Source organism: Oncorhynchus tshawytscha, linkage group LG18 (assembly GCF_018296145.1).
Source record: "Oncorhynchus tshawytscha isolate Ot180627B linkage group LG18, Otsh_v2.0, whole genome shotgun sequence".
In the NCBI taxonomy this organism is placed as follows: domain Eukaryota; kingdom Metazoa; phylum Chordata; class Actinopteri; order Salmoniformes; family Salmonidae; genus Oncorhynchus; species Oncorhynchus tshawytscha.
Window position 1 is genome coordinate 16,015,454 of NC_056446.1, and position 20,442 is coordinate 16,035,895.

Sequence of the window (20,442 nt, forward strand, 5' to 3'; positions counted from 1 at the left end):
AGTCTGGATACAATGCTATTGTCTAGTCACTGTTATCCTCAACAGAAGCCTGTGCAGACATCTGCAGGACTGTGCTCATGCCAATGGAGATCTCAGATGAAAAAATCTGTCATATCACCACAGCCCCCTGAGTATCTATCTGTATTTAATATTGTATTATGTGATATTAATCCACAACGGCTACAGTAGAAGCAGATACAGTCAGTTCTCAGATCTAACCTATGGTTCAGTAGCCACGTTGAAGTGAATTTCCATGGTGCCGTGTTCAGTCCTGTTGTTGACCTGTGATGTGTGCTCCCTGGAGAGTCATGGCAAGGTATTGGACATCACATCCCAGAGCCCCCCCAGTCCCTCCCTGACACTTTATCCAGGTATAGCTGGGGTTGGGGCTCTGGGCCGATCTATCGGAGGCACCAGATCCCTGTCACAGACACGTGGAGTAATTTGGGCTGTGTCCCGCGAGGCGGCCCAGTCACCCCTGGTCAGGCACAGTAATTCATCTTATTTAGTGGCATGTCCAGCCTTCCTCCCCACAGCCCCAAAGCACAGGACCCGTTAGCCTGGATCCCAGTGACAGGCACATAGCCCTGTTGTGTACACACACACACACAGCATCACACACACACTTACCCTCGCCCATTATGTCTCTCTCTCTGTGTGCTCGGTGGCTATGTCCTTATTCCCTAGCTCTAAATGTCTTGGTAGAGGACGAATATAATGGCTCCTATTGCAGAAAGAGGTTGTGTGCAAGTTGAAAGTAGTGAAACCAGACATCTCCCTGTTTTCAGAACTACAACCACTTCTTCCTTCCTTGTCTCCTCTGACCTGAACTGTCCAAATGAGTCTGGCGTTATCCACGTTCAGTGTCAGGAAACCCGCAAAAACCGCCGTTGCTGTTTATCATCTGTATAACACATGTCTGAGTTCTACTTCATAGCAGAGCCTCTCACATCAGTGATAAATCATTATCCAAACTCACTGGAGTGTGTTTGGAATATGATTATCATCATCAATATTTGCTAATGTTATCTGCCGTCCATCTCGCCTGGCCAGGTTGTTTGGTGGTGCAGATCATTTGATTGCTTTGTAAACCTTGTTGACAGTTTGCTTGATGACTCTAGGTGGTGCTGTAGTTAGTTTATTCTCCAGCGTCCTGGCATTATTAAAGGCATTAATCACACCAATTGGATGAGACGTAGCTACGCAGGATATCTCCATTTCTGACCTGTGTACAGTATATATGCAAAACATGGTGGGATGGAATGATTTGTGGGTGTCCCCTACATACGTTGCGGGGGCTCCAGATTACTTTCAGAATCTGCTCAGAAACGAGCTATAAATGTCCAATGTAATAACACGGATCCTGGAGGCGACAGACTAACTCAGTGGTGAATGAGCGAGGTAGACAGCCCACGTCTCATCGCAGAGGGGGCAGGAGTGGGCAGAAGGAACAGCGCTGTGGATTTAGTAGAACAGGTTAACAGGTGACCTTGTCCAGAGACTCCAAGGACACGGCGGGAGACAAAGTAATTATTTGGTGGCTGACGCACACAGACCTAGCCGTGTTGTTTGAGTACGGCACAAGTCTCAGCGGGCATCCGGTAACACAATGAGCTGAAAGCAACCTCGCCACTTGATGTCATGAAGCACCGCCCCGTATTGACACGGCTACCAAATGCCTCTTTTGAAAGTTCGCCAGCACCTGTCTTTAAGCTCTTACTCTTTACATATCCATCAACCTCCACTTTTTGAAAATACCCAATTCAATTACTTTCAAGACATCGGCTCTATTGCTCTACGACACCAATATTTGACAAGTTGCGTTTTTACCCTTTTCATTGGTGTCCCCTCAGAGCAGGCAGCTCATGGTGAGACATTCTCCATTATGGAGTGGCTGGTACCCAGTGGGGCATTCTCTAAAGCTGCTACCCTTTCTCCTTCATTATCTGAAATGAGCCATTTTACTACTTCATAGAGGAGAGAATATCTTTTCACATCAATTGGATTAGCAGGAAGCCGTGTGGCACAGGTCCCTGGATTGGCTGTGCTTCCACAAACCTCACCTATCCGTTGCATGTGACAATTTTTTTATTCATTTTTAATGGTCATTTATTTAACCCGATAAGTCAATCGAGAACCAATTGTCATTTACAATAATCACCTGGCCTAGAGGCATAACATAACAGTGAACAGGACAACACAATACCATAAAAAAAAATAAACATACACTATACAGAGGAAAGGTACAAATTCACCAAATATACAACACTAAGAAATATTCACAGTGCCAGAAATCTTGCTTGTTTGTAGGTGACCAAATACTTATTTTCCACCATAATTTGCAAAAAAAATCCTAGAAAATCCTACAATGTGATTATCTGGATTTTTTTTCTAATTTTGTCTGTCATAGTTGAAGTGTACCTATGATGAAAATGACAGGCCTCTCGTCTTTTTAAGTGGGAGAACTTGCACAATTGGTGGCTGACTAACTACTTTTTTGCCCCACTGTACATCTACCAGAGCGCAGGTTGCTATTGGTAGTGGAGTTTGAGGAGTGAGCCGAGGTAGATGATGGACTTAATAAATTGGTTCCAGTGAGTCTGGCGTCGTGTATGTAACAAGGGCCAGTGGTCACCGTGATGAGTGTTGAAGTGGTAACAAAGTGGATGGCAGTGTGGTAAATGACATCTTGCTTTTTTCGGGGCAAGACTGTAAATTACATCGCCATAGTTCCGAATGGTCATTTTTACAAGGGTGTACTTGGCAGAGTGGGTGAAGGATGCTTTGTTGCGGTACTGAAGGTGGTTGATGTGGGTATGGAATGAGAGTGAGCATTCCATCCATATACCAATAAAACATAGTCTTGGTTATTTCTTTATTGATGCTGCTTGCAAAAAAGTTGTTATTTTAAATATTGTGCACAAATTTGTTTACGTACCTGTTAGTGAGCATTTCTCCTTTGCCAAGATAATCCATCCACCTGACAGGTGTGACCTATCAAGAAGCTGATTAAACAGCATGATCATTACACAGGTGCACCTTGTGCTGGGGACAATGAAAGGCCACTCTAAAATGTGCAGTTTTGTCACATAACAAAATGTCACAATGTCAAGTTTTGAGGAAGTGTGCAGTTGGCATGCTGGCTGCAGGAATGTCCACCAGAGCTGTTGCCAGAGAATTGAATGTTCATTTCTCTACCATAAGCCGCCTCAAGTCATTTTAGAGAATTTGGCAGTGCGTCCAACCGGCCTCAAAACCGCAGACCACGTGTAACTATGCCAGCCCAGGGCCTCCACATCTGGCATCTTCACCTGCGAGATCGTCTGAGGAGGGGGAGGGGTGCTGAAGAGTATTTCTGTCTTTAATAATGACTGGCTGTGCCTGGCTCCCTAGTGGGTGGACCTGGCTCCCAAGTGGGTGGGCCTATGCCATCTCAGGTCCACCCATGGCTGCGGCCCTGCCTGGTCATGTGAAATCTATAGATTAGGGCCTAATTTATGTATTTTAATTGACTGATTTCCTTCTATGAACTGTAACTCAGTAAGCTCTTTGAAATTGTTTCATGTTGCTTTTATATTTTTTGTTCAGTGTGGTATATGAACATGTGCTGATGGTGCATTGATAGAATTCACAGATATGATCATGTCTACAGCTTTGTTATCTCTGTTTGTTACAGTAGCTCTTGCTACTAAATTTAGCGTTCTTATATGCTGGATTTAGCTGCACCCAAAGCACTTTATCTCAGAGCCGAAGTGTGCATGAAATTCTAATTATTGACTGGGGCATCTTCAATCCACACAGTGAGTGCATTCACAGAAACTCTGGGGACTTCATAGGGAATGTATTTATTCGACATTTAGTATTCCTATTTCCTACGGTACAGAATCCTCTCAGGACTCGGACGATAAGATGTGTATGTGCCTTTCATATCCTACCTGTCATTGTATATTGGTGTCATTGTATATAATTTCATGTAAAGTGCTGGTGACATTTCCCTGCCCCTGATGTGATCTGAACGGGTTGATAGATGTACAGTGCATTCGGAAAGTATTCAGACCCCTTGACTTTTTCCACATTTTGTTTACGTTACAGCCTTATTCTAAAATGTATTGAATCGTTTTTTCCCCCCTCAGTCTACACACAGTACCCTATAATGACCCTATAATGACAAATCAAATGCCCTATAATGACATTTTTGCACATTTGTTAAAAATAACTATAACATTTACATAAGCGTTCAGACCCTTTACTCAGTACTTTGTTGAAGCACCTTTGGCTGCGATTACAGCCTCGAGTCTTCTTGAGTATGATGCTACAAGCTTGGCACACCTGTATTTGGGGAGTTTCTCCCATTCTCTGCAAATCCTCTCAAGCTCTGTCATGTTGGATGGGGAGCGTCGCTGCACCGCTATATTCAAGTCTCTCCAGAGATGTTCAATCGGGTTCAAGTCCTTGCTCTGGCTGGGCCACTCAAGGACATTCAGAGACTTGTCCGAAGCCACTCCTGCGGTCTCTTGGCTGTGTGCTTGTGGTTGTTGTCTTGTTGGAAGGTGGACCTTTGCTCCAGTCTGCGGTCCTGAGTGCTCTGAAGCAGGTTTCATCAAGGATCTCTCTACTTTGCTCCGTTCAACTTTCACTCGATCCTGACTAGTCTCCCAGTCCTTGAAAAACATCCCCTCAGCGTGATGCTGCCACCAACATGCTTCACCATAGGGATGGTGCCAGGTTTCCTCCAGACATTTATTTTATTTAACCTTTATTTAACTAGGCAAGTCAGTTTAGAACAATTATTTTCAATGACGGCCTAGGAACAGTGGGTTAACTGCCTGTTCAGGGGCAGAACGACAGAATTGTACCTTGTCAGCTCGGAGATTTGAACTTGCAACCTTCCGGTTACTAGTCCAACGCTCTAACCGCCCCACATGACAGTTGGCATTCAGGCCAAAGAGTTCAATCTTGGTTTAATCAGACCAGAGAATCTTTTTTCTCATGGTTTGAGAGACCTTTAGGTGCCTTTTGGCAAATCCAAGCGGGCTGTCATTCTCCTTTTACTGAGGAGTGGCTTCGGTCTGGCCACTCTACCATAAAGTGCTGCAGAGATGGTTGTCCTTCTGGAAGGTTCTCCCATCTCCACAGAGGAGCTCTGTCACTCTAGAGTGACCATCAGGTTCTTGGTCACCTTCCTGACCAAGGCCCTTCTCCAATTGCAGAGATTGGCTGGTGGGACAGCTCTAGGAAGGTTCTTGGTGGTTCCAAACTTCCATTTAAGAATGATGGAGGCCATTGTGTTCTTGGGGACCTTCAATGCCGCAGAATTGTTTTGGTAGCCTTCCCCAGATCTGTTCCTTGACACATTCCTCTCTCGGAGCTCTATGGACAATTCCTTCGACCTCGTGGCTTGGTTTTTGCGCTGACATGCCCTGTCACCTGTGATATCTTCTATAGACACGTGTGTGCCTTTCCAAATCATGTCTAATCAATTGAATTTAACTCAGGTTGACTCCAATCACGTTGTAGAAACATCACAAAGATGATCAGGAAACGGGATGCACCTGAGCTCAATTTTGAGTCTCATAGCAAAGGGTGTTAGCATTATGGGATATTTTGTGTAGATTGATTAGGGGGGAAATTATTTAATCAATTTTAGAAAGGCCTTAACAAAACAAAATGTGGAGGGATGGTGTGAGGCAGCACAGCGTTGTGGAGCTAAGTACAGTACAGGATGGGAAGGATGGCCTCAGACCTGCTCCGCTCTTATCTGATTGGCTTTTATCAGCCTGCTGCAGGATGTAGTCCTAAACACTCTTACTCTGTCTCCCTCTTCCTGTCGCTCTATCTCTCTCGCTCCCTCTCTCCCCCTCCCCCTCTCTCACAAACCAGGAAACAGCCTCTCCTTTCCAACAGGAAGAAGGGCAACGCTGCATGTGAGATAAAATGCCCATGTGACAGGAAGAGCTAACCCTAACCCATTGTCCATGGATCAGCGCCTTGTCACCACGTCTCCGACATCAGACAGGATTGACAGAAAGACGGGGTTGGATTGTGTTGCTGATACATCTCTCTTTTCTCTGTTTGTTTGTTTGGTAGGTGTTCAGGAAGAAGGCCATACAACTGGGAGAGAAGCTGTTGCCTGCATTCAAAACACCCACAGGCATCCCCTGGGCTCTCCTAAACCTGAAGAGGTGAGTCCTGCACTCAAACATCACCATTCTGTCGGTCTCTGTCTGTTTTATATACACACTGTACAGTCAGCCCACGGCTTCATATATATCATTCACTATTCCCAATACTGGAGCGTCACTCAAATCAGAAGAGGTCAATACCTTGAACCTGGACCTGTACAGACATACATTGTACACCCACTAGGCAGCTTGAAATAGCTCACTCACTCCTCCCTTGCATCACTCGTCCTTGTACTCTATTCACAGGCGTAAAGACCCAAAGCCTTCAATGATTTCACTCTCTCCCCTCTGTTTCCCTCAGTTACGTTAACTACACAGACTATTGCAAATACTTCTCCCTCTCCACAGCTTTGAAGTATTCTCTGCTGTGGGTTGATAGCATCGTGGTTGGCACATAAAAGCAGTTGTTTTGGGAAGTGGGGTCTCTGCTTGCTTTATACTGTCCCCCAAACCACAGAAGTGAGGAATGGTGTCAGTATCGATGCTCATGGCTCTGTTTTGGTAAGCCAGTGTTTTGACTACACACTGTCTGGATCTTGAAACACTTCAGCTGATTTTATGATGCTCTTGCAAACCGAGCCTGCCTCTAGATTGTTATTTTGTCTGCACCTTACTCTGAATGGCTTCTGCCCGGCGTCTAGGCTACAGCGTATATAGCTGCCATGGCTCCCTCCCTGGTCCAGAAAGAAGCCGCTTCAGAACAATACAGCCCTGAGTCTGACAAGTCAAGGTTTGGCTCGGCTAACCAATCCAAAGTGACCGTTTTTTCCTGAGCAGCCCTCCATGGAAGTCTTGTTCCCTTCCTACCCTCCACCCCTCTCCTTGCCCTTATGATAGCCCCCCTGAGCTGAGGGGTGAGTCTAGCCGCCCACATCGCTGAGAACAGGCAGAGGGGGGTACGAGGACAAAAGGGAGGACAGAGGGTACTCTCGAGGTGGCAAACCTGTTGGATGATTATTATTGGGTTTGGAAATTGTTTTTCATCCGACGCTAACCAACTTGCTGCCCGGTAGGTAAAAGCAGCAGGGGGCCTCAAGGGTGAAGGAAGGGGGGAATAAATAAGGGAGGAGGAGGGAGGGGGGCGTGTAACGCCAGTGGCTTGTCTCAGCCATGAGAGTAAACAACCTCTCTGTCCAGTCTGCTTCAGTCTCCTGCAGCCAGTGTAGCGTGCTCTGCCCCATCAGTCCAAGGCCTGCGAGAGTCCTTATATACACACTCACACTCAACTCTTCCCTCTCACTGCACAACCCTTGCCACAACCAAGAACAGAGAGGGATTTTTGTCAGGGTCAAATCCATATAGCTTAGCTTTAAAGAAATATCACAAAACCTGAACATGTGGGTGGCTTCGCAGCATTATTACTGTACCAAATGAAAGAAATGTCTATAGCTTGATATGTAATATGTTATCTCTTCTCACATAGCTACACACTGTATAATGTTTTTTAATAGCAAGGATAGAGCAACCTGCATTCTTTTCACATTTTTCGCCCAGTGAGACTGCAGCCCAGTTTGTCAGATATTCATTAAAACTCAGGTTGTCATGGAGATGACTGGGTCTGTGTAACAAATTCATTTCTCCCCGCTTATGGCGAATGAAAGGGCTTTCTGCACGCATTGTCACATGGTGGTTGGAGCTACCAGTCTCCTCGAGTTAGAGCCGAGGCCCCAGAGGACCACCGCCCGCCCCCGCCTGGCCCTAACCCCACCACTGGCCCCCAGGGGCCTCAACAGATTGGTGTCAATGATGAATTTACCGCGCCACTGAACCATACTATAGCTGGCCTAGCTTTTATAGAGCCCACCAGACCTTGACCACAGATGGCATTTCTGATATGGAGATGGTAAGGCATAGGAGTGAATATGCTGGATTTCTTTAGATATGGGAAAAAAATAGGCTTCCCTTAGTATGTAAGTTAATGTAGAGCCTGGCATATGTATATGATTTCTGTCTAGAGACTATAAGAAGCAGATTAACATCAGTTGGGAGCACCATCCACTTAATAGTGAGCTGTGTTAAGAGAGCTCTCCCACTCCTTCTCTCTCATTAACGTGATGACTAACAAGACGAACACTGTGTGCTGTCAAAAGCCTCTTGGCAGGTTTTGTTTGTGACTCATTTTCTTGTTGGAGGTTATGTCTGGCCAGCCCTCTTCCCTGTGTTTTTCATCTGAATATTTTGTTGGTGCTTGTTTCTAAGAAAGCTCTTAAGAGGGGGAAGTGGTCCCCTTTGGGGAATTCTGAATCTAAACTCACTGCTCTCTCCCTGCATATAGAAAGAGATGACTTGATATTGATCAACAACTTTCCTTCTCGTTTCATCTGTGTGTGTGTTGCTGTGTGTACGTGGATGAGTCTGTGGTCCTCTGTGGCTCAATTGGTAGAGCATGGCGCTTGCAATGCCAGGATAGTGGGTTCGATTCCCTGGACCACCCCTACCTTTAATGTATAGGGGGGTTGGTTGATTAGCAACCGTGTGCAACTATGAGTAAAACAAACAGGGTTGGCTTAGATTGTTGAGATTGTATTCATGTTTTCAACAAATATTGAAGACTTTGTTACAATGAGCACTTGTCTCTTAAATACAATACATCGTTACAGTTATTGGTTAGCTAGCTAGCAAATTTTAGCTACGTTAGTATTGACATGAAATCAGTCAAAACACCTCAAAACAAGACATGGTATCAAGAACAAGATGAAACTGGCTGAAACGAGTCACTTACGATTCCCCACACGGCAGGTTCTTTTCATTGGCGGTAGCCATCTGGCCGTTCAGAATCATAACAACTCAGTCTTCTGCCCTATTTCAGCATGCACATTGTTTTCATGACATTGTCAGCTAACCCATCTATACACTCATGACTAAGTTGCTTTGGATAAAAGCGTCTGCTAAATGGCATGAAGACTGATGCTTATTTTCCCCCCCAGATGGTTCTTCACCTTCCCCTCTTACAAAAGTACAAGGACTCATAACTAGGCTACTGCCATGAGCGGTTAAATACATGTATTTGAGCCGTGAATTGTCGACAGCAACAGCGTAACCCAATTCAAAGATGACAGCCACTTTATCTGTAATGAAAGGAGGAATGTTTGGGCTATTTTGGCATCTGCACTTTGTCCTACTTTAAATGGAGGGACGTACTCTCATCCGCTTACATCAGATATGTTAGAACCAGTAACCCACTTTCAGACAGCTGCAGGAAGTTTCCCTCCACTCTCCTCAGAGAACAGTTAACGTTAAGCCAAGTGACTTTGAATGTTTTCGAAGACCATTCCCAAGATTTGTAACACTAAGTTTTCATACTTTACATCCTAGTTTACATCGTTTTGTACTTAACTTGAAAACCACGAACCATACTAGCAATCATAATGTTGCAGTCAGAGCAGATCATTTGTGCTCAGCGGTTATGTAGGCCTTAGTCTGTTTTGTAGAAAACATGTGGCAAAACCGAGTGTCTGTAGAGGGATGTTCCTACACCTGTAAGCCTATTGACCTGAGAACAACCCTACTGGCCTCCAGCCCTTTCCAAAGAGGATGACGTCTATATATAGACCCGCTCTACATCATCAGTCCTCACATAAGAGAGAGAACTTCACCTCCAGTAACAGTCATTAACTGATAGAGGCTGCTGGAGTAGATAGCATGCCCTGGCTACGCAGATCAGCTGCCACTTTAGCGCTGCCACTCTGTTAGTGGTTTAATGAGGAGGTGGGTCGGATACAGAGGCTTTTAAAGGCTACTACTTCCAAGCCATTCACATCTAGCAAATGAAGGAAGGATGGTAGGAACCAGGGCTGATTTGGAGAGCAAGAATAGGGAGAAAGACGGGGTCCTTCCTGGCTATCCATGATTGGCTGAGATAATGGAGGGGTCGACAATGCTGACGTTTGGCCATGCGTTTACGTGTCAATTCTTAAAGAGATGGGTGAGGCTGAGGCTTAAGAGGGTGTGAACGATGCCGAATGGGCGTAAACAAAGAAGCGCTCTCTAGCAAGTGTGTAAATCTCGTAAAAATGTTCAAGGGCATTTTGTCCTACTTGTCTCCTAAGTGGGACAACACTTTTATCAAGTTTATCAGCAGTATAGCTTTCCCAGAAAAGCAAATCACTTAGATTTTACATGATCCCCCATAGAGATATCTGGTTACATTTTACTCGGACCCACGGTGTTACAACCTTGAGCCAGATTGATCCAGAACTGATCTTTGGCACTGGGGGAATCCCATGGGAGTATGGTCAAAGCACGCCCCATCCCTTTCTCCCTCTCTCTCTCTTCAGGTCCATAGACCCTTACCTCTGTCCTTCGTTACCATCTTCTTCTTATCTTCCCTTCTGTGAACGTCCAGATGAACATAGCTATGCATGTCGCCGTGAGACGGACTGGGTCGACGCTTGGCTCTCATGGGTCATTAAATGAGGCCATTTATTGTTGGTATATGACCGAGTCATCCTAGTGTGCATGAAGTCCTGTTAAGGTCCCAGATGGAGGAATCAGGATGACCAGGGTCCTCCACTGACCACAGAGTTAGAAAGTCCCTGGCACACAGGCTTGCCACCTCATTAGCTGCTAATTGATTGTGACCCTGGAACAACAATCTGATTGAGCTTCATCTCTTCTGTTCTCTGCTTGTTTGTATCCCTTTCTTTTCATCCTTCTGCAGTGGACGAAATGTATTTGTTTTTTGAAAAAAAGTCATTTTCATCTTGGGTTTTACATTAAAAGAAAAGAACCGCACCGCTAGAATAATCAAACAAAACAACACCAGAAGGATTAGATCATTTAATTAGCCGTTTGAAACATAAGAGGTGTTTTTACTTCTGTGAAACACTGCAAAAACCTTTAATCAAAGAGGCAATGGTAAAATAGTTTTGCTAGATACATGACTAGATTCCTTTATGTGAAATCAAGCACTATCTCAATTCTCCCCTCGAAACGATTTTCTCCCGAAGGTCAAATGGAACATGCATTACTTTCATGAGACATGATACAGTTTCAAAACCATTGTAGGGTTCTGAGTTTGAATGGTAAGGAAGTTATTGAGAACAAACAACAAATGCTTGAATCAATTCTTTTATTACATCGCCATGGAAGAGGTCTCACTCAGACGAACACCTTGCCAAACGGAAGTTTTACATCACCACATATACAGTCAACTTGCACAACATGTACATTCTTATTGTCAGTACAGAAACGTCAGGTCAGTTACATATTCACTTTGTGACTTGGTCAACATAACTTCTAGATAATAATGAAGGTCATGTATGCATTGAGACATCTTGATCTTCCTTTTCCATGAGCAGTGCAAAGAGGCTCATACCTTTCTAAGAACCAGTTAACTCGCTCAATCGAGAACATACTAATATTTGATGTGTCCGAACAGATATTGGAGGGAGAAGCATGTTATAGCCATGTAACATAGATACACGTCTAGTAAAACTGTTCCCATCACCATTGAAGCTGTGGAATTGAAACACTGTACTCTGTGAGCCTGCTTAATGTTTGGGGAGATGGGGGAGACTAGTGGAGGGGAGGACATTTCCACTCTCCTTGAGGAGTTGACAGTGATGCGATTACAGCTGGTGTCTGCAGTAGGGTTGCAAAGGCAGGATATATTACTTGAAACATTCTAAGTTTACCAGTAAACAACCAGAATTGTTCTATCACAAGACCTCTAGTGGCCCTTTTGGCGTACTTTAGACTGTCACAGGTGTCTGTAATTGTCTCTGGGCCTCTGTGTGGCCTTCTCACATATAAAATATATGAAATAATAAAATGACAAAGCTGTAAAACGTTATCCTAAATATAAATCATCAACTTAGTGAATACCACGGGTGTGCAATATGAGGATTTCGGCATTAAATATCCTTTATTTGTTTTTTGTTTTTTACACACTTCAGTGTTTCCACCAGCGGGCGCCACTGCTAAATCGTGTCTGCCGCTCTCCAAAATATGGTGTCATCTTTTGTTTGTTTAATTTTTTTATAAATCATTTTTGGGATGATAAAACATTGTAAACTTCAAACCACTGAAACCAGATATAAAATATAATGGAGTTATATATTTTTAAATAAGGTATTCTTTGAGAACTAACAACCACCAGAATAAACACAAGACAAAATGTAAAAGAAATACCATGTCATGTGGCCCACATGGATTTAGTTATAATGTTTGAGTCACTCAGATAGCATAAGAACATGACATAAGTCATGGCTAAATGTCTAGAATTGCAAGAAACTAGCTTTAAAACTAAAATGTTCTCTCTGTCCCATTGCAAAATGTTTAGAAGAGCAGAACATTCGCTTTAAAGTACAGTACGTGTCCAGTGAAAATCGCACTTAAAAGTTAATATTCTGGTAACTCTTACCCAAATAATGATGTTGATTTGTCCAACACTTGTATTTGTGTCAAAAGCTTAAATTGGAGAAACAAAAGCCACCTCAAACTTTAAAAATGCTTGCTATTTCCTCATAGAGTATGATGTAATACTCCTCAAGATGATGAGCTGACCAATCAGTGGTCGACTTCCATGAATGTGTTTAATGCCCGGTATACACCCACACCATTCTGTTGTTGGGGTAAGCTCAGACCAGGGCCTAAAATTAACACCCGCCACAAAGGGGTATATTTTAGCATTGGCGGGTAAGATGTCTATTTCACCGGTGGGCGGTCAAGGCTCCACAGTGTGAGCATTTCACTCGCATTTGTGAATAAAAATGTCAAATAAATGCTGCAGTAGCTGTTTTCAAACTATTTCTGCCGTTTTGTTTCATATCTGGTCAATTAATTGCACAAGGTCAAAAGAACTATGAATCTTATAACCTATCCTACCTTGCAAAGCAACACTGCCTGGCTGGGGGCTGTGCGCACATGAAGTGCTGAGTGAAAGATACATTTTTTTAGAAGTGCTGCGCACACAGGCATAAAAGTTGGTCCAATTTCCTTGAAACCAAAGTCTACTGAAGTGAGACTTTGTCCTTGTTTCTTTGTGTTTGCATTGTTTTGTTCACAAGAGAGGTAGTTTTTCAATGTTTTAGTTTCAATTGCTAGGGAAGACTCTTTCACAATCTCACAGGCACAAGCATGACTCAGTCACGTTATTATGGTAACCTCCCGTCCTTAAAGGGGCAGGGGAACATTTTTGTCTGTGATAATTTTGGTTGAAAGACTCGGGTCACAAAAAATTTAATGAAATGAAGCAATATACTACATTACTTCTTACTAGTAATACATGTATTGTTTTAGAAACATTACAAAGCATCCCCGTCCATTTTTGTCAGGTTATTTTTATTTGTATTTTTGGTGAAAATGTATTGTTTTGCCTGACATAAAAATATGAGTGGCTGGTAGATTTTTGGACTGTTGGAAAAGCAAGTGAAGCTAGTTGAGAGAATGCCAAAAGTGTGCAAAGCTGTCATCAAGACAAAGGGTGGCTACTTTAAAGAATCTCAAATATTCATTATTTTTGGATTTGTTACTACATGATTCCATGTGTTATTTCATAGTTTTGATGTCGTCACTATTCTACAATGTAGAAAGTATTACAAAAAAAGAAAATCCCTGGAATGAGTAGGTGTGCCAACTTTTGACTGGTGCTATATACAGAAATCAAAGACAATATCTTAAATGAATATGTAACCATTTAAACAACTGGATTAGCACAATAAGCAAAATATATTTTACTTACTGATCTAAAAGTACCTTCTCCTTCCAATCTTTCTTGCGTGCAGGACTCATGTCACTCTCTCGGTCAATTTCTGCAACTGTAAATTGGACACTGCTGTTAGATTAACAATCATTTAAGCTTTCTGACCATATAAGACACAGGCACTTGACTGTTTTATTTCTTTACCTACTTATTGTTCACCTAATACCTTTTTTTGCGCTATTGGTTAGAGCCTGTAAGTAAGCATTTCACTGTAAGGTCTATCTATGCCTGTTGTATTCGGCGCACGTGACAAATAAACTTTGATTTGACATGTCAATGTCTCGGAAAGTTGGCTTTTGTTTACTACGCCATTCTAGTCAAATATCGCATATTGAGCAGCAACTGTCCCAATTTCGGGACACTGATCCAGTAGAGTTAACATACTTAATTACCCATTTTTGGAAGGAAAACTATTTCACTCATATTGTAAGAAATTCTAGGTAATATTTCATAGAAATCTGGCAACACTGGGCCAGTTACATTAAAACACCTAAAAGGTGTCTCTGTGGCCCAGAGGAGGGCCTCAAATTTTGGTCAGAGACCACTCCATTGGCCACGCTCACGATTTAAGCATTGACATGGACTCGGAACATCCAATTTCATTGTTTCTCTATTAAATGTTTTAATTTTGAGTGTGAAAAACCAAAACAATCTAAAATCAGGAAAAATAAAACTGAGAAAACATCATTTGGGAAAATATAAAACATAATTTGGGGAGAAAATCACCGGCTTTATAGGGCCCCCCTTATTTATTAACCAGATATATTGACAGAAAACGGTGCACTTCTCTTGTACACCAAGGACCCAGGGAAGAGTTGCAGGGGAAAGGAAAAGAGAAGAATGTGCCTATTTGAAAGCTTGAAAAAAATGTGTAGCTTGCTAGAAAAGGCTGGAGACCCCTGCTATATTAAAAATATATATTATTCAAAGCTAAATGCCCAACATTACGATAGATTGCCATAGATTTCTGTTAATTACCCAAATTACTGAAGGTTCTGGTAACTTTGGTAAATGACCAGTAGCTTTGCAACCCCAGTCTGCAGGTGTACCAGACAGACAGACAGTCTGGAGAGGATCAGAGGAGGCCTGGAGACAGCAGCACCTCACAGTAGCCCCCTGACCCTCAGCAGCTCTCCAATAGACTCTAAGCTTCGTCCCTGACTCCAAACCCCTTTGGACTGTCGATTACTAACCACACATAAAATTGTGTCATAGTGTGACTTAAAGTTTCCCTAATATCAACAGTCCATGAAGTGAGACCCAAGTTCAAAAAAGCTATGCGGACTTCCTTTCAGGTGATAGTCTCCAGTCTAATTTTCTACAGAGGAAGATGTCTCTCATGAATAAACATCTAACTTCGTATTTTTTCATTATTAATGCTAGCACTCAGGTGGGACTGACGTGTGCGCTCTTCTTTAGCGTCTTTGTATTGCTTCACAGACCATCTGGCACGCCACGCCACACAGGCATCCTTTGAAGGAGGAGGACTAAGATAACACTTACTCCAGACAGTCTCTTCCTGCTTTCTTCCCTTCTTTCTCTTTCCCTCCACTCTTCTCTTCCTCCCGGATCGCCAGAGAGTGTGCTGGCCGATGAACCCTGCCACTGAAGCAGTGCCTCCCCTCTCAGTCCGACACTATGAAATATTTCCTCTGAATCCATTTCCTTGGGATTATCTCCTCTCCGCACCCTCACCCATCTCCTTTTAATAGTACCATAAGCAAGATAAAGGATTTCCAAATCAAATGTTCCCTGCCGCCGAAGCCTGACATCAGTTTAACTTGACTTAACCTGCCTAAATTCAATTAAATTGGAAATTGTTAGAGGGGGGGGTGTTTGATCAGGGACACAGTTGTGTGTGTGTGTGTGTGTGTGTGTGTGTGTGTGTGTGCGTCTGTGTCCATCATTCCCACACATAACATCAATGACACTGTGCTATTTTCATGTTTTTTATCTGGCCAGAGCCAAACTAGGCCTATATTTTATTCAAGATAAGCTTTCTCAAGATAGCATGTTCCTAGTCCAACATGACTTGTTTTCATTACCCTGGTAGGGATGCTTCGGAGGGATGAAATGTGCCCTTCCAGAGATGTAGACAAGAAGAACCATTTTAAAGACGTTACCTTATCATTTATAATGGCATATTTTGAGAGCCGGGGGCACAATACCAATAAAATCATAGCAATATGATACAAAAGTGTAGTAATTATTTATTTGATTTACCAATTAGTTTGGTGACATTAGTCACTGGAGTCTTAGTGCTTGTCTTAATCTCCACATTGTGTCGTGAGAAACCTCACTAGCGTCCTTGCCGTGCCATAAAAATGAATTCTACTGAACAAAAATATGAATGCAGCATGTAAAGTGTTGGTTCCATGTTTCACGAGCTGAAATAAAAGAACCCAGACATTTGTCATAGGCACAAAAAGCTTATTTCTCTCCAATTTTAGGCACAAATTAGTTTACATCCCTTTTAGTGAGCATTTCTCCTTTGCCAAGATAATTCATCCACATGACAGGTGTGACATATCAAGAAGCTGATTAAATGGCATGATCATTACACAGGTGCACCTTGTGCTGGGAACAATAAAAGGCCACTCTAAACTGTACAGTTTTGTCACACAACACAATGCCACAGATGACTCAAGTTTTATAGGAATGGCAATTGGCATGCTGACTGCAGGAATGTCCACCAGAGCTGTTGCCAGAGAATTTAATGTTAATTTCTCAGACCACGTGTAACCACGCCAGCCCAGGACCTCCACATCTGGTTTCTTCACCTACGGAATTGTCAGAGATCAGCCACCTGGACAGCTGATGAACTGAGGAGTATTTCTGTCTGTAATAAAGCCCTTTTGTGGGGAAAAACTGAGCCTGGCTCCCCAGTGGGTGGGCCTATGCTCTCCCAGGCCCACCTATGTGAAATCAATAGATTAGGGCCTGATTTTAATTTATTTCAATTGACTGATTTCCTTCACTTTTCTCTGTATATTTGTTTCTCTCCCCGGGATAGGAATATAGAGTCAAATATAATCGAAGGTTGCTGCTGTGAGTAATCTTATTTTATCCGTTCAAGCCAGTGGGGTGGTGAAAACCAGCACAGCAGGGGTAATAGTCTATCACCCCCTCGGCCCACTCCGTATGAAGTAAATAGCTGCATTGCTCTTTTTGAATATTGACTGTACCTTCGTGTAATGTAAGCAAGCACTAGCATACAGAACGGGTTGATTTGTTTTTCTCCAAAGGTTAACCATAATTGTATATCTGGCTTTAAATTGCAGTTGACTCGTTTCATGTCGTCACAATAGCCTCATGGGTAATATGTCTGTCTCTGGAGCCTACCTAAGTGTCCAAGACACTGAGTATACAATACATTAGGAACACCTGCTCTTTCCATAACAGACTGAGACCAGGTGAATCTAGGTGAAAGCTATGATCCCTTATTGATATAACTTTTTAAATCCACTTTAATCAGTGTAGATGAAGGGGAGGAGACAGGTTAAAGAAGGATTTTTAAGCCTTGAGACAATTGACACATGGATTGTCTGTGTGCCATTGAGGGTGAATGGGCAAGACAAAAGATTTACAGTGCATTCGGAAAGTATTCAGACCCCTCAACTTTTTCCACATTTTGTTATGTTACAGCCTTATTCTAGAAATGATTCAATTGTTTTTTCCCTAAGCACAAAACACATTTACATACTGTACGTTTCATACCCCTTACTCAGTACTTTGTTGAAGCACCTTTGGAACCGATTATAGTCTTGGGTATGACGCTACAAGCTTGGCACAACTGTATTTGGGAAGTTTCTCCCATTCTTCTCTGCAGATCTCCTCAAGCTCTCAGGTTGGATGGGGAGTTTCACTGCACAGCTATTTTCAGGTCTCTCCAGAGATGTTCGATCAAGGTTCCAGTCCGTCTCTGGCGGGGCCACTCAAGGACATTCAGAGACTTGTCCCGAAGCCACTCCTGCGTTGTCTTTGCTTAAGTCCTGTTAGAAGGGGAATGTTCACCCCAGTCTGAGGTCCTGAGCGCTCTGGAGCAGGTTTTCATCAAGAATCTCTCTGTACTTTGCTCTGTTCATCTTTTCCTCAATCCTGACTAGTCTCCCAGTCCCTGCCGCTGAAAATCATCCCAACAGCATGATGCTGCCACCACCATGCTTCACCGTGGGGATGATGCCAGGTTTCCTCCAGACGTGACACTTGGCATTCAGGCCAAAGAGTTCAATCTTGGTTTCCTCAGACCAGAGAATCTTGTTTCTCAGGGTCTGAGAGTCTTTAGGTGCCTTTTGGCAAACTCCAAGCAGGCTGTCATGTTCCTTTTACTGAGGAGAGGCTTCCGTCTGGTCACTACCATAAAGGCCTGATTAGTGGAGTGCTGCTGAGATGGTTATGCTTCTGGAAGGTTCCACAGAGGAACTCTGGAGCTCTGTCAGCGACAATTGGGTTCTTGGTCACCTCCCTGACCATGGCCCTTCTCCCCCGATTGCTCAGTTTGGCTGGGCGGCCAACTCTAGGAAAGGTATTGGTGGTTCCAAACTTCTTCGTTTTAAGAATGATGGAGGCCACTGTGTTCTCGGGAACCTTCAATGCTGCATAAATGTTTTGGTACCCTTCCTCAGATCTGTTCCTCGACACAATCCTGTCTTAGTGCTCTACGGACAATTCCTTCGATCTCATGGCTTAGTTTTTGCTCTGACATTCACTGTCAACTGTGGGACCTTATATAGACAGATTTGTGCCTTTCCAAATCATGTTCAATCAATTGAATTTACCGCAGGTGTACTCCAAGTTGTAGAAACATCTCAAGGATGATCAATGGAAACAGGATGCACCTGAGCTCAATTTCAAGTCTCATAGCAATGGGTCTGAATACTTATGTAAATGTATTTCTGTTAAAAAATACATAAATTTGCAAACATTCTGAAAACCTGTTCGTTTTGTCGTTGTAGGTTGTGTGTAGATTTAAGAAACATATTTTTATTTAATGCATTTTAGTATAAGGCTTTAACGAAATTTGGAAAAAGTCAAGGGGTCTGAATACTTTCTGAATTCAGTGGAAGTGCCTTTGAACGGGGCATGGTAGTAGGTGCCAGGCGCACCAATTTGTGTCCAGAACTGCAACGCTGCTGGGTTTTTCACACTCAACATTTTCACGTGGGGAAGCATTGGAGTCATCATGAGCCAGCATCCCTGTGGAATGCTTTTGACACCTTGTCAAGTCCACACCGTGATGAATTGAGGCTGTTCTAAAGGTGAAGGCGGGGTACAACTCAATATTAGGACGGTGTTCTTAATGTTTGGTGTACTCAGTGTGTACTGCAGGAGTATAGCAACGTGGTCTGGTGTTCACGTCATTTGAAATTCAACTAGTTGAATATGGCTGGTTTAACATGTCTAAGAAAAACACATTCTTTTTTTTAAACAGAAGTAAACATTTGCACCATATCCCTTTTCAAAAGACGCCCCCCCCAAAACTATCCCATCACTAGTCCCATTTACCCCCACCAAGCCCATAGCAACAGTGCTGTCAGCAGCATCACCGCTTACACCTGGCAGATGGCTTATTTATTTCACCAAATGACATGTAGCACAGGTACAGAGAAGTTGTCAATCAAAGTGTAGTATTGCGTCATACCATGGTCTGAAAGCAAGGATCAGTAGTTGTGAGTGGAGCGAAACTAAGCCATGAATAGTTTTAACATATGGAAGGCTTCTGGAATTCAAAAAAATGTGAGATGTTGATTTCTGTTTAAGTATACTGAACAAAAATATCAACGCAAAGTGTTGGTCCCATGTTTCATGAGCTGAAATAAAAAAAATCCCATACATTTTCCAAAAGCACAAAAAGCTTATTTCTCTCAAATTTTGTCCAGAAATTTGTTTACATCCTGGTTGGTGAGCATTTCTCTTTTGCCAAGATAATCCGGTGCACCTTGTGCTGGGGGCAACCGGCCACTCTAAAATGTGCCGCAGAATAAGGCCTAAGGAATTTATTTCAATTGACTGATTTCCTTATTTGAACGTAGAAATGTTTGCATGTTGCGTTTTATATTTTTGTTCAGTGTGTATATATATATTTTTTTAAATGAATAGTCTGCCTGCCGTTTATGTAATTCCCTGTAAACAGTTTGATCATAGGGCCCTGGTGTAGATTTGCTCTCCTCGGTTGGTGGTGATTCAGTAAGACAGGTTCTATATTTAGTACCTTAAGAGTAGACGTCATGTGTTTTTTTTCCTGGGGACAAAGAGCAGGTCCAGCAAGGCCAGACTCCAGGCCTGGAGTATTAGTTCTCATGATTATAAATTAGTCTCCCTCCTCAGAGAATAATGGCTCCACTTTTATGTATCTTTTAGAATTCCCCTTTCCCTCCTATAAAATGGCAAGCGGGAAATTACTCTCCGATCAAATTGAACTTTTAGTTCAAGTGGATGTCATCACACGAAGTTATAGCCAGCTCTCTTTTTTCTCCCGCCGTCTTGGTATGAAATATGGCAGCTTTAGCAGATTTACTCGTTGCGGTTCACTCTCAGGATGTACAATCCATCCCG

General features: G+C 43.0%; 1 protein-coding gene across 1 annotated transcript in view; it reads left to right on the forward strand.

Annotated features, from left to right (window-relative positions):
• LOC112217585 (mannosyl-oligosaccharide 1,2-alpha-mannosidase IA) overlaps window positions 1-20,442 on the forward strand; it is a 157,899-nt gene that overhangs the window by 112,163 nt on the left and 25,294 nt on the right. The window contains exon 5 of the mRNA XM_024377994.2: window positions 6,088-6,182. Within this exon, the coding sequence (XP_024233762.2) occupies window positions 6,088-6,182 (95 nt within the window). The remainder of the gene's footprint in view (window positions 1-6,087; window positions 6,183-20,442) is intronic.